General features: G+C 38.8%; 1 protein-coding gene across 2 annotated transcripts in view; it reads right to left on the bottom strand.

Moving 5' to 3' along the window:
- Window positions 1–2,736: 2,736 nt before the first annotated feature.
- rabgap1l (RAB GTPase activating protein 1-like) overlaps window positions 2,737–14,009 on the bottom strand; it is a 91,029-nt gene continuing 79,756 nt past the window's right edge. For both annotated transcript variants that reach the window (XM_088425682.1, XM_088425683.1), the window contains 7 exons: window positions 10,810–10,902; window positions 8,385–8,495; window positions 8,027–8,131; window positions 7,546–7,629; window positions 7,300–7,371; window positions 6,323–6,523; window positions 2,737–5,164 (listed from right to left, as the gene is read on the bottom strand). In XM_088425682.1, the coding sequence (XP_088281808.1) occupies window positions 5,009–5,164; window positions 6,323–6,523; window positions 7,300–7,371; window positions 7,546–7,629; window positions 8,027–8,131; window positions 8,385–8,495; window positions 10,810–10,902 (822 nt within the window). In that variant the 3' untranslated portion in view covers window positions 2,737–5,008. The remainder of the gene's footprint in view (window positions 5,165–6,322; window positions 6,524–7,299; window positions 7,372–7,545; window positions 7,630–8,026; window positions 8,132–8,384; window positions 8,496–10,809; window positions 10,903–14,009) is intronic.

Consider the following 14,009-nt stretch of genomic DNA (forward strand, 5'->3'; position numbering starts at 1 on the left):
TGTTACTTATCTTTGCATGAGAGCGCTGATAAAGTGAACCGCAGCCAGAGAGGAATAAACAGTGATAAAATGTCATCAGGCCATGCCTTGAAAAAAAACATTGAAATCACATTTCACATAGCGACAAAACCCCAACTGATTGAACATTGCAAAAATGAAAAACAACTTCAGCACCATAGCGGCCAAGATTTTTAAAATATCAGAAGTGATTGTATGACAAAATAGTTTTAATCCAAATGATAATTTTCTTAACGTGAGAAAACTGAAATAAAATCTGAGTGTGACATTGGAGAAACATGCGTGAGCCTCACACTTAAATGCACGAGCGCTGACAGTTCTGCATTCATGTTTGGAATGTGGGAGGAAGTGGCAAAGATAGAGAAACTCCATGCAAGCGCAAGTAAAAGAAGGAGGGAACTCCCAACAGGGACGCTTTTGCTGCAATAAATACACAAAAATACACAACTTCAGAGTTGCGAAGGTGACAAACTAAGACAAACCTGAAAAGAGGATAATCAATTGGTTAGGAGTCTTGGAGTCAAAACACATGTTTTTTTTCAGTTTGGGAACTCTTTTCGGCTTTTCATGATAGTCAAAAGAGAAAATGGCCATTTAAACACTTTCGACTTAGCATCCGTGGAAATACAAAACCCATTGGCGAAAACGTGACGAGGGGGAAAAAAGCGACAGATGAAAAGTAGGTCATCGTGCTGTTATGAGCGGCTCACTGCAATAAACTGCATTTGGGAGCACATGACCATGTTTGTTCTCAATAAAAAAAATCCCATCGGAGCAGAATGACAGAATCCAAGAGGGGGAGGTGCTTATAAAGTCATTGTTTGCAAAACGACTTGTGCATTCTTTGTTTTGCTCTCTCCGCTGATGAACGTAGTGCGTGTGTCACGTGACTTACAGTCACACTGAGATTCGCTTACTTGAATAATTTGAACGTTTGCGCATGTAAAATACGACTTTTGTAAATAAATATATAAACAGAGATGGGAGGGAAACTATAACAAATACACTTAAAAAACAATATCCATTATGTAGAAGGGAAACACAAATATATACTGCAATATTGTTGACGTGTCATGTTTACGTTAGCAGTCTTAACAGCAAGGCATCTTTATGCTGTTTAATTCACTTTACTCCACACGCCATTTTCGTTGTATAAAAAAGTGAACTGAAAATAAAAGAGGTGCGTAAAGTTGCTGGACTCATCACTTCATTGTGGTCATAAGAGTCACAAGCGTCCATGGTCATTGGTCTGACCTTTCTTTTTTTTTCAAAAAAAAGAATAAGATGAAATTGTCACATGCAGTATACACAGTCGGAAGTTGTCGCTGCACTTATAGTAAACACATTTGCCAGCATTTTGTTTTTCTTGTTCTTCCTTCAACTTTGAAGGACATCCAATTCTTACTAATGTCACACGTATTTTATTCCAAATGTGATAGTAATGATGACGCCTTTTTTCCTATGTCCAATGCATATCAAATTTTTGTTCCATAATTAGATCAAATGAAGTCTTTTAGTTTTCAGTGATCCAGTTTCTTTTGATTTTAATGCAAAGACAAAATAACTTGAAGGCTCAGAGCCCAGAATATGTAATAACGTAATAATAACAACATTAATCATAATAATTCTGACTAAACACACATCATGTTCAATATAGATATACTCTAATATAGATAAACTCTACTAACATCATTGACACCTTTTGTCCATACACAAATAGACTTGTTGTTTTTGTACGACTGACCACTTCAACCAATTTCTACCACGGTAGTAGAGCGTCCTCTAGCGGACATATAGTTATAGTGTACATTGCACGTAGGGCCTAAGCACAAACCGTTTGCCTTCTATTGTCAGGTGCGAAGTCATGAATAAACTAAAGGTCGATTAAAAAAAAAATCGCCGTAATTCTGTGTAACTTCTCAGACGATTTATACTCACATGGAAGAAGAAGCATCCAAACATACGTTGTCCTGTATATTTTGTTTTCCTTGATATACGTGTGAGGTGAAGCCTCATTCGGGAAGTTGAACGTTTTCTGTGACTTTGGCATGCGGTTTTTTTTGGGGAAAAAAACAAAACAATAAAACCAAACACAGGAAGAACAAACAAACTCAAGACGAGAAGACCAGAGATGTGATTAGAACATGGGATGGAGGGAAATTGGCGCCAGGGTAAATCAATGTTTTACGGACAACTTTTGAAGTCACGTGTTAATCAAATTGCGTGTTAAATAATACATTTCTGGACCGTTCATCTTTTGTTGTTCAACTGCAGATACTCAAGGCAGCTTGTGGACCGAGTACCTGGGCTTTCTATAGGGACTTATCAAAGCCACCTCTCAATATCAAAAATTAAAAAGAAAAAAAGTTGAACTCGGGTCTCAGTTAAAACAAAAATAGTTGGTTGTGAATCCACTTTTGGGAGTCACCTATCAGCACAATTAGAAGCCAAAAATATTGTTCTAACATCTGCTAATGAATATATATTTAACCTTTTCTTGCTACATTACCGAATTACACCGCCTGACATCACCATGACAAGCTCTACAGATGCTCTGCAAATACACAAACCTTTGATTACACACTCCTTATCTAATAAAGCGTCTTTCGTGTTCTTTTTTTAAAGTGAGGGCTAGCCTTTTCAACAGCATGAATTGAACAGTTGAGACATTTACGTGAACGTAAAATCAATGTTCAATAAAAGCTCAAGGAGCACACATAATAGAATAACTGACATTTATTAATGCAGATCAGACAGTGATTTAACAACAGACGGGTTTGGAGGACAGCAATAATCTCTCGACATGAACACTTTAGAGTGAATTATTCAACTGGCAGCTGTCCTGACTGTAACAATAACCCTCATCTGAAATAATTATTCTCTGTGCTTTATAGAACTCTGAAACAATCCGCCATCTTATAATAGTGTTAGTGCGCGTACATGACGAGGGCCTGGGCTGACGTTGACGTGACAGAGCTCGTTGGGACAGTCACAACTCTGCTACCGTGTAAAAAGCTGAAGGAATGTGAATGGAAATGTCCGCAACTCCCTTTTGTGCATTTGGTCCAGTTAGGAAAAAATGATGGCCACTTGAGGGAGGACCCAACAGGACCAGGGAGGCTGCTGCTATGGCACGACCGACGGCTTCAGCCAGTAACTAGAAGGCAGCCAGGTAAAAATATTCTGACATGCTTACAGTGACTGTATATACACCCACACGCACACACGCAAATGTCAGCTTGGATAAAACCATCCTGTTGGCAGGGCCAGCGAGCCTTATATGTAGATTAGGGCATCCTAATTCAAGGGTGGGGGTCCAATCTGTGCATTGCGCCATCATCAAGAGTGCACGATGTGCACATTTCAGGCAAGCACCCATTTTCAGTGGGGGGGCACCAAATCGGTAGCAACGGCCCTGCCGGTTGGCAATAAAACTCAGCCAGCTAACCGCTAAAGCTAAATCTTTTGTTTGAAGTCCGATTGTTGATTCATTGATTAGGGATGTTTTCTATCTTTCATTATCTATCCAGTTTAACTGCTGCTGACTTTGGGCAAGTGGGGAAGGGGGGCATCAGCCAATTACATGGCACAAATAGACAAACAACTACTCACACTCATATTGTATTGACGCCTATGGACAATTTAGATTTTAATGAACCTAACATGCTTGTATTTAGAACGTGGGAGAAAATCGCAAATAGTCGAGAATACCCACACAAGCACGGGGAGAACGTGCAAACTTCAGACAGGAAGCCAGGAGTTAAGATTTGAACCCCAAATCTCAGAGGCAGACATGCTAACCACTTACTCTTGAAACATCATTGATGACACACCTTTTGTTCATACACTCTTCAGAAATATTTTTTCACTAAAATAAAATTTGCTCAGGTTTTGTTTTTGTGTTTGGCTTGTTACATGTGAGCATCAAACAGAGGAGCTACCTAATTGTTATTTTTTTTCCTTTAAAATAAGCTAAAAAGCAAACAAAGTGTTGGTGCAGTCGCACTAATGCGCTTTTGAACTTTGGCAATAAAGACGGAACATTAGAAGATGAGATTAAAACGGAACTATTTTAAACGCCATACTAAACCGGTGAAACATAAGCCAACGTGTGGCCGAGATATGCGGTAACCTGCGACCGTAAAAATAGAATTAAAGTATCTAAGGAAGGGGAAGACATGATTTATAAGAGAAGAACACGCCCCCTTTAGTTTGAGTTTAGAAGTTGCATAAAAAGATGCCTTCCTTAAAAATTGGATTCCATTCAAAACACAAGTGATACGATGAGCAGGCACGCACCAACTGGATGTGTGGATAAAGAACAAAATGTAGAACGGAACCCCTGTGGGGGGGGGGGTGTTGGTGAAGAAGTGAAGCAGACTAAGGAGGGTCCGCACGAGTGGTCTTGGCTCTTCGGCGTTCGGACCCGACCGGAACGATCACGCACTGTGTTTACAGAGATCACCATAACGTTTCAAACTTTAAAAAAGAACAAAAGATTTTTAAACCTCTTTAAGAACTGTACAAGGTCACTTAAAAAACAACAAATATTAGTTTTAAACATTTGTTAGCACATTAAGTTAAAATCCTATAAAGAAGAAACACAAATGTTGTGTTGTTCTGGTCTGCGGCGCAATTGACTATTCCTTTTCCGAGTCGCTTTGCAAGCTGTTATTGTGTCATCATACACAACCATATCCTTCCTTTTCAGACTAGCGTCGGCTAGCTAAAACACAATCTAAATGAAATGAAATGACTCCATTTGTGTAAAAGCAGTATTACCTCACAAATGAGCCAGGCTTTGAGGGCCGTAACGGACCGAATAGAACTGAAAGTTGATGGCATGCAAAGGAGAGCATTTTGGATGTTCGTACTCAGGCCGGCTCCGGTCTTTGCTTCACCTTTTCCTTTTGTATCGTATCACGGTCCAGACAGCCAAAGAAGGAAAATTGCATTTTTTTGTCCGTGCAATCCTTTGCTGGGGCCAACTCTAAGCCGGGCCTTCCTTTGGCGAACACGGGCTCTGGGATGAGGAGGTGGATGAAGAAGAGGCGGAGCTCTTGAGGGAGCTCAACGTTTTGCTGAACCAAGAGTTCTTGGCTGCCTGGATCTCGTTCATCAGGACTCCCCGCTGGTGTTCCAGCTCCTGTGTGATCGCAAAAGGACAATTTTTTGAAACTTGGTTTTACAAATGCAATATATCGAACACACGGACTATGTTGCCATTATAGACAATCTAAACTCACAACCAAACGAGTCAAGGTTTGTCTATAGAAGCCACATGAAGACAGCAAAGCACTTTTTTTGTTGTTTTTAATAAGGGGATGTTCAACCTTTTTTTTTTTTTTTTTTTAAAAGATTTACCGCCAGAGAATTTTTTTCCCGCCAAATTTCCTCTAACCAGGGCAATGCAATTGCAGATTTTATTACTGTTACAGATTTTCATGTATAATTTATTGCTTGCCTTTTCTATAAGTTCTGCTTTGCATATCCAGATTGTGTGTACATTTGGAAATGAAAGTTTTCATTCATTTAGATTGGGTTGTATTTGGGAGTTTATTTCATTACCTCGGAGTAGGCATGGGATGATATCAGATTCTGGCAGTACCTTGAGCAAAAATATCACTGTATCACGGGGAGGGCTGCACAATTATGGATGGCCAAAATAGTAATCACGATCATTTTGGGCAATATTGACATCACAATTATTTATCACGATTATTCATCATGTTTGGTCAAACATGTCTATTTATTGCCCTTTTTGTAAACGAGCGGTATATAAACAAGGCTTCAAGGCTTGATACTTACAAATAATGATAAACTAAAAGAAATCATGATTTAAAGAAATTCACCCAAGACATGGCAAAAACTGGCACACAGGGCAACACAGCTCACTTACTTGCTGAGTTCAAACCTATGAAAAAAATGTAGCACGTTATTTACTTTTATGAGACTTTTAATCAATTAGCAGTCAAAATGTCATTTTTGGTCATTTCAAACCGAATTTATTTAAATTTTGGGTCCCAATTGACAGCTGGCACAGTATATATTAGGAACCTCATATTTGAGAAACTCAATGCCCTTTTCTACAGGTAAATACAGTGATATATATGGGTGAGAAAAGCAAAACGTGAAAAACATTGCCCCCTGGTGGTAGAATGCCAAAGTGTTTGTTTTGACACGTATAGCCGGCTTTTTAAATGTTAATATTCCCGAGGACAAAGGGCGCTAAAGCCGACAAAAAAAATAATTTGAACCGCTGCAGCAGAGGAGGACTCACGCGTGATACACAGGTGCCGCTCACCTGAATGCGACACTTTGCCTCCACCAGCTGCAGTTTGGTTTGTGCCAGCTCCAATTCCATCTGCCTGAGCTGCTCCTTCAGTCCGTCCTTCTCCTCATCCAACGGTTCAGAGCTTGCGTTATCACGGCTCGGAGAAGACACTTGAAGAGAACCCAAGGTGCTGAAAAGATCTCGACAGTGGTCGCAACCTGTTACCTTACTCTGTGCAGAAACACATACACACACAGGTTAGAGAACACCCTAACGTATCAGTAAAATGTGAAAGAAATTTTTTTTTTTCCCTCCAAAAATGATACTTTTTTTTCTTGACATAAGATCATCTGTATATCCTGGCAAAAGTTTTTTTTTTTTTTTTTTAATATTAAACATGGACATTTATCTTGAAAAAAAAAGGTTTCTGTTTTATTCTTACAATCATATATCCTGATGAAATGAAAACTTCAAAACCTCAATGTGTTTATTTGAAGGGCAAAAGTGTTCCCGCAGTTAGACTGAAAAATTATCTTTACTGCTTGCCTGATTTTAAAAGAATTAGAAAAAGAAAAAGATTTTAAAAGATTAGAAGTTTCTTAATTAGTTACATAAAACAGATGCTTAACATCAACCAGTTCTGCTACCTAATTGAAAGTCAAATAGACAACGTTTTTGACTTAACATTAGTAATTTAATGGGGTTTTTTTTAAATCAATGGAGTCATTATGGATTTCACTTAATTGTTCCAAAATGTTCCCATTTTCTGATGTATTTTGTATACATACATGCATGTAATACAGGTCTTTTTTTTTGACAACTGCTGCAATCAAGAAGCAGTTATTGGCACCACCACTCGGCAGTGAATGCTACTTCACCGAGAGAAGTATTGTGGTTGAAAAGCTGTCTATTTAGAGTAATGCGTTCTAATGCATTTCTGGCATCATTGGTCTTAAAGAAAAACAACTAACTTGCCTCTGCTGCCTTGTAAATGAAAAGCTTCTTACCCTGACAATGTCCAGCTCCTCTTTTGTTGCTGCCTGCTGCTTTTCCAGTCTGGTACTTAGCTGGGAGCAGATCTGAAACACAGGCTAAGCGGCTTAGACACCAAAAGAGACTTGAACTTTCCGACGCGTTCAGGTGCTGCACTTTGCTTGACGACATCTGTGATGATACTGCAAATGTGTGAGTGGAATGTGTTCTAAGTAACTAAAGTGTTGTAGATTTCACTAGATGAACTAACAATATCTGACCTGTTTGTATTCTGTTATGATGGCTGTAGTTTTCTTGATCTCCACCTCAGCTTTCTCCAGCTCCCTCCGGAACACTTCCTTCAGCTGATGGGAGATAGGAGATGGGAAAAAAATAATACAAGTACTTAAAAAAATGCGCAGTTAAAATGACAGACCATTGGGAGAATAAAACACTGTGAACAACAATCATTTGTTACCTCCCAATAACGGTACCACCTACATTGTAATTACATTGCATCATTGTCTCTGTTGTAGGGCTGCACAATTCATCGAAATTTCATCGCGATCACGATATTGGCTGCCATGATTAATGAAGCTGATCCTCAGCGATATTCACATTTAAAATGCTGGCTACACATGTTAAATCAAGCATTTTGTCATTCTCACAACTGGGGGGCAATGTTTCCCACATGTTTGCATGACAAAATCGCCAATACGATACGCCAATTCTTGGGAAAGACAGGGTGAGAGGGGCTGTTACCTGAGCGGTCTCTTCCTCCTGTCGTCTCTTCTCTTCTTCCGTCTCCACCAGGCGCTGCTTTGTGCTGAGCAACTCTTTGTTCAAAACATCGGCCTTGTCTTCTGCCTGAATGCATGTCAAAATACAGCCAGGTTAAAATGTGCCACACAAGTCTTAGCTAATGCGTAGCTTATTCAGTGACTTTGCACAGTAGGGATACCCTACTAATATATATGAGAGTATTAGTACAGTCCCTTGTATTCACGTATACATTAAAACGCATTAATGCACATGCACAGTTAGGTAAAGCTGTAGAGGTTTTATATAGTCAACCTGGAATGGTTCATATTAAAGATGACTTCTTATATTTGTAACTTACCTGGTCAAGGTCATTCCTAAGGGCAATCTTACTGGTGACCAGTTCATGGGCCAAGTCATCATTCTCCTGTTCTAGCCGCATACTGGCCTCCTGAAGACGGCGGTTCTCCCTCTAGATACACAAGCACATGCTCAATGACATATGACAAATAATAGGGCCCCTGGAGGTACTGACAACATACATGTAATTAACTACAGACTACAAACGGTAAAATTCATATGAAAAGCAAAACTCAAAAGAAACAAAGACAACCCCTCAGCAAAAAAAAGGCAATAACATCTTGTGAGCATGGCCATTGCAGCCCATCACTGGAATCTCATGACTGCCTTAAAAGTCTCTCACATGACACCGTTGACTTAATAATGACACAGCCATGTGACAGAGAACATTTTTAAACTATTTTTTTTCCCCTTTTCTCATTTGCCTTGTTGAGAACTTTGATTCAAACATAAATGCTGACATGAACTTGGATGAAATGGATACACTGGATACTTGGAAACATTTATCTAATGAGTGCGTCAGTTTGTGGATGTAACAGAGGCAATTTAAATGTCACTCTTGTGATCTAATTTGTTGCTTCCTGTCAGTAACAAGTCTAATTACAGCAATTACTACACTGGGGTCCAGTTGCTAGATTCTACTGCTGTACGTGATTGCACATGAAGTTTTTATCTTTTCAAATGCTGTCGGATGTTCCTCTGACTTTGCACATTTCTATTGGGGAAATTGACACAACGATAATCGCACAAAGGTACGCAATAGTTTGCAATATCTTCCGACAATAAATCCATAGAGGGAGCATAAAGTGCTTACCACGATCTGCGATCCAGAGTCTTGCTATCAAGGCTGCAACTAAACTTTAACATATGATCCTTATAGGAGCTTTTCCTCTTGTGCAAAGAAATTCCAGCCTCTCTCTCTCTCTCTCTCTCTCTCTCTCTCTCTCTCTCTCTCTCTGCTCTGGTTTTTGTCACTCATATGAACCAAGATAAGTAAAGTAAAATTTGATGCAACAATAGATGAAACAACGACACAGAAATGGAAGAGTTGCAAAACAATGGCGATAAGGTATGCCTCAACAAAAACTGTGGTGGTCTACAAAAAGGAACTTGCTTCTTGGCCTTGAACAGCCTTTCTATTGGCGGAAGAGGAAACTACTGCGGTTCAAAATCTTATCAAAGTAAGCGTTTCCTTCCGTCTTCCCAAATGCAGCAGCAGCAGCTTATAGTTTCTGCTGCAACTCTGTAATGTGCATCACTCAAGTACTGTATTCAATAATATGCAATGGACACATAGTACAAGAGAATTCTAAGGTGTTATTGTGTCATTTATGATCATTTATCCAGGCGAGCCCATTCTACTTGAACACAAAATAAAAGCGGCATGAGCAAAGAACTTACATTTACCACAGGTCCCACAATGAATTGAATTTAATTTAGGGTGAGCTGGCACCCAAATTTAACCAGGACAGTCATGATTTTCATAGGTCGTAGGTCATGTCGGATGTCCCGTTTTTGTAATCCAGCTAGTCACTTGTTTGGAACATTCGAATGTCAACTAACTCCCTGCTTTACGTGTCTAAAAATCATTGGAAATATAGTCAGACCGTAGCAAGCTCAGAAATTCTGGCAGTGTGTTTTTCCAATTTGGGACTACAAGGCACTGTATGTTGTGCTGATTTAAAGATTTAAGACCAAGGTTTGGCAAAAAAAAAAAAAACACTTGCATTCAACAATCAATAATTGTGGAAAAGCAAAAGAAAGTGGGTACTGTTCTCAAAAATGCAGTTGACTGGAGATGACCATTCACACAGTAGGACATCTCAAATGTCTAGAGAAACTCTAATTCAGTGGACCACATTGCAGGGGGTACCAGTACGTGGAATAATATTTATTTGACAAACCCAAATCACAAACGCTGCATGTCAACTCAAGTCACAGGAGTAAGGGTTACATATTGTATTAAATTGGCATAACACCGGGACCGATCACATTTTATTTGATTTATTTTAGAAAATTTCGTCACCTTTTATTTTGCATTTTTTAAAACTAGAGTACAAAACAGTCCATAAAAAGTGAATCGAGAACAAGTGGCGGACACCGGCCGCTTTGATGTCTGAATCTTCAAAAACATTCTAAGAGCAGAGGGTAACTGACTGCACCAAGAATAGAAATGATAGCTGTTTGACAGTGACTGAAGTCACATTTATAAGGCTGAATAATGGAAAATACAAAGCAGGAAGAATTCTAATCTTAGCAACAATTCTAATTATAACTTGAAAGAAAATACTTGAAAAGGAACGGTACGGACATTGTGACAAATATTAAAACGAAATACATTCAAGATACACAGAGCCTAAAGTTGTGTGTGTGTGTGTGTGTGTGTGTGTGTGTGTGTGTGTGTGTGTGTGTGTGTGTGTGCTTACCTGGTATCGGTCAATGGGGTCCTCTTGCTGTAGCTGGCTCTCTCTCAGAGTCTGATATTCTTTCTCAAACTTCTTGAGCTTTTTTGTTGGAACCTAAAAACACAAATTCACTATTAATGTAATGTGCACTTGCACCTGGTGCTTTGTGATACAAGTAGATGGTCAAAGATTATGAGACAAACGGAATCTCTCGGGGAAGTGAACAGAATATTAATTTCATTGTGTATTAATACTATGCATATAACAATAAACTTCCTGAAACTTGATTAACCTGAGAGGCTCCTGTTTTGGGTGGGAGGGCAAATTCAGAAGTAGATGGAAGACGTGAAAATGGAAGAGCATGTGAAAAAATCCTGGTAAGTGAATTTGACGTTAAAAACACCTCAGTGACACCTTTGATAAATGTTATGTGTAAAAAAGGGCATAAACACTACTGCATAATTAAAATATAGTGGTGAAACAATGTAAAGCGTAAATTATGGCAAAATACATCCATCCATCCATCTTCTACAGCTGCTTAACTCCACCAGGATCACTGGCTTGCTGGTGCCTATCCCAGCTGACTTCACGTAGTAGGCGGGGGACACCCCGAACTTGTTACCAGCCAATTGTAGAGCACACAGACACAAACAAGCATTCAAGCCTAAAGACACCTAAGGACTATTTAGTGCGTCCAATACACCTGCCACACATGTTTTTGGAATGTGGGAGGAAGCTGGAGTGCCTGAAAAGAAACCTAGTGGGCACAGGGAGAACATGCAAACCCCACACAGGAAGGCCGGAGCAAACTGGAAATAAACTTGAGTCTCTCAACTGTGAGGCGAATGTGCTAAGCACTCTTCCACTGTGCCGCCAAGGCAGAATATAATGATAAGCAAATCCTTTTCAACGTATATTCAATTAAATACACAACATAGATAAAGTATTTAACGTTGAAAGTGATAAACCTTTTGTTTCTTCAAATGTCTACTCATTTGGCATTTTATGGCTACAACACACAAAATACGGTTCAAGGTAATCACTGTGTTACTTCACCTTTCCTTTTAAACAGTAATCAATAACCATTTTAATGAATTCCTTTAAAAGCAATTGTTCTGAAACAAACTAACCGTCACCCCTAACAATGACAGTTGCTTGTGACACTGTTCTAGTATTGTGGTTTGTGTTGCACAGTTTCTAGTTTTCACTTGTGCAAAATCAGCGGAAACCATTTAAGATCATGTTTGCATAAAACATGCACTTAATAATAGTTCAATAAAGTACATAATAAAGTACATAATGACTACGAGCTACAGTAAACAATTTTAACATTGGAAACCATCCATCCTTTAGGCGCTTATCCACACGAGGCTCGCTGGCTCGCATTCCAGCTGTCTTCAGGCAGTAAGCAGGGGACACCCTGAACTGGTTGCCAGCCAATTGCAGGGCACAAAGAGATGAACAACCATCCACGCACCCAAGCACACTAAGGATAATTTAGAGTGTCTAATACACCTGCCACGCATGTTTTTGGAGTGTGGAAGGAAGCGAGTTGGAATCAAACTCAATACTCCAAACAGTGAGGTGAGACATGCTACCCACTTTTCCCACTGAGCCATATGCATTGGAAACCGTTTGAACCGTTTTTTTAAATTAAAAACACGACACTACAATAATTTCTTTAAAAAAAAAAAAAAAGACTAAGATCAATTCAAGGACTACAAAATAATAACTTCTATAGTAAGAAAAAAGACTTGCTCAAATGTTCAGCTAATACATATATTTTAACCTGAAAAGCTTACTGTACAAAACTAACATCACTCAATACACTTCAAATACACATCCTTTTTGCTGACTGAAAGAATTCCTTCATTAAAACAAATTTTGCTTTTGAGTGGCTTGGAAACTCAAAGGATTATCACCCAAGAAATAATAAAAACAAGTAAATAACTTAATAACTTAATAATAGTATATACTGTAACTTCCGAGTTGTCAAAAAAAAATACGGACGATACATTAACTTTAATGTATAATTAAAGAAGCTTTTTCTACTAAAGCAGATGGGGGGGACTCACGGAAATGGAATTGTTTCTGTGCATGTCTGTTTCAAGCGGGTGGTAATTTGATCTCCCCTGTGTGGAAACAACATTGCCATAGCGGCAACTGCTACTTCTGGGGATTGTGGTCAAGTGTGCTTCCTCTGTGACGTCTAGTTGTGTCTTGTTTGTGATATCAAGTCATGCACCTGACTAAGTGTGATATGCACTTTAACATCCATGCAAAGAGAACAATCACAATATTAACAAGAAGAGCTTTTCTTTCTGCCTTATGCCATATTGTCATAGTCATTCAGTTTCAACTTTTCAACTTTGTTTTGATCAATTCAAATCACTCCAACTTCAACATGTTCAGGAAATTAACATTTCCCAGGATACTATTTTTCCTCACCTAACTTTCAGTTTTCCCATACAACATTTATCACCCCCCAAATCCCATTCATTCAAATATTTGTCCCAATTTGAACTAGCAAAGGTTCAGCTCAGTCACTTATTTCATAATCTATTTTCAACATTCCCACAATTCTTTGTAGGGATTGCAAAAATTCCACATTGAGAACCAATATATCACCTTCTTGTTCAATTATCAACTGAGTCTAACCTTGCCTACATTACCACATGAACAAATTCCAACAACTCACATCTTCAGGATTTTATTTTTTCCCTCATTCTAAAAATTCACACTTTTCCAAACATTCTACATTTTATACCCGCAAAATCCCCATTCATTTCCTATGACACATTCAACATTATGGATCAAATGACTTCTACTTTCCAAATTTGAATGCTTGAGCACATCTTTTTTCCAAATCTGAATTCTTTTTTCCCTGTCGGTTTTGAAGTGTAATTTCAATACCGCACCATGATATTTGTGCTCAAGGTTATCATACTATCAGAATCTGACATCGTCCCATGCCTACTTCCAAGTATGAATGACATAAAATGTATTTTGATACAAGCAGCTATTGCACAAATATTTGACAAACCTGTCACAAAGCTTTCTTAGACAGCCTTCAACACTTAAACGGAGCACCTCACAATTACAGACAGGTTTTCCAAGCTGCTTAATGAGAACAGGATAGGCTGCCAAAACATAAAATCACAGCCAGGCTGTCAAAATTCACTTACAATTATGGGCAGACAAGATTGCTCACATTTGTAAAT

This window comes from Hippichthys cyanospilos, chromosome 10 (genome assembly GCF_059441005.1).
Source record: "Hippichthys cyanospilos isolate Australia breed blue-spotted pipefish chromosome 10, RoL_Hcya_1.0, whole genome shotgun sequence".
Classification (NCBI taxonomy): domain Eukaryota; kingdom Metazoa; phylum Chordata; class Actinopteri; order Syngnathiformes; family Syngnathidae; genus Hippichthys; species Hippichthys cyanospilos.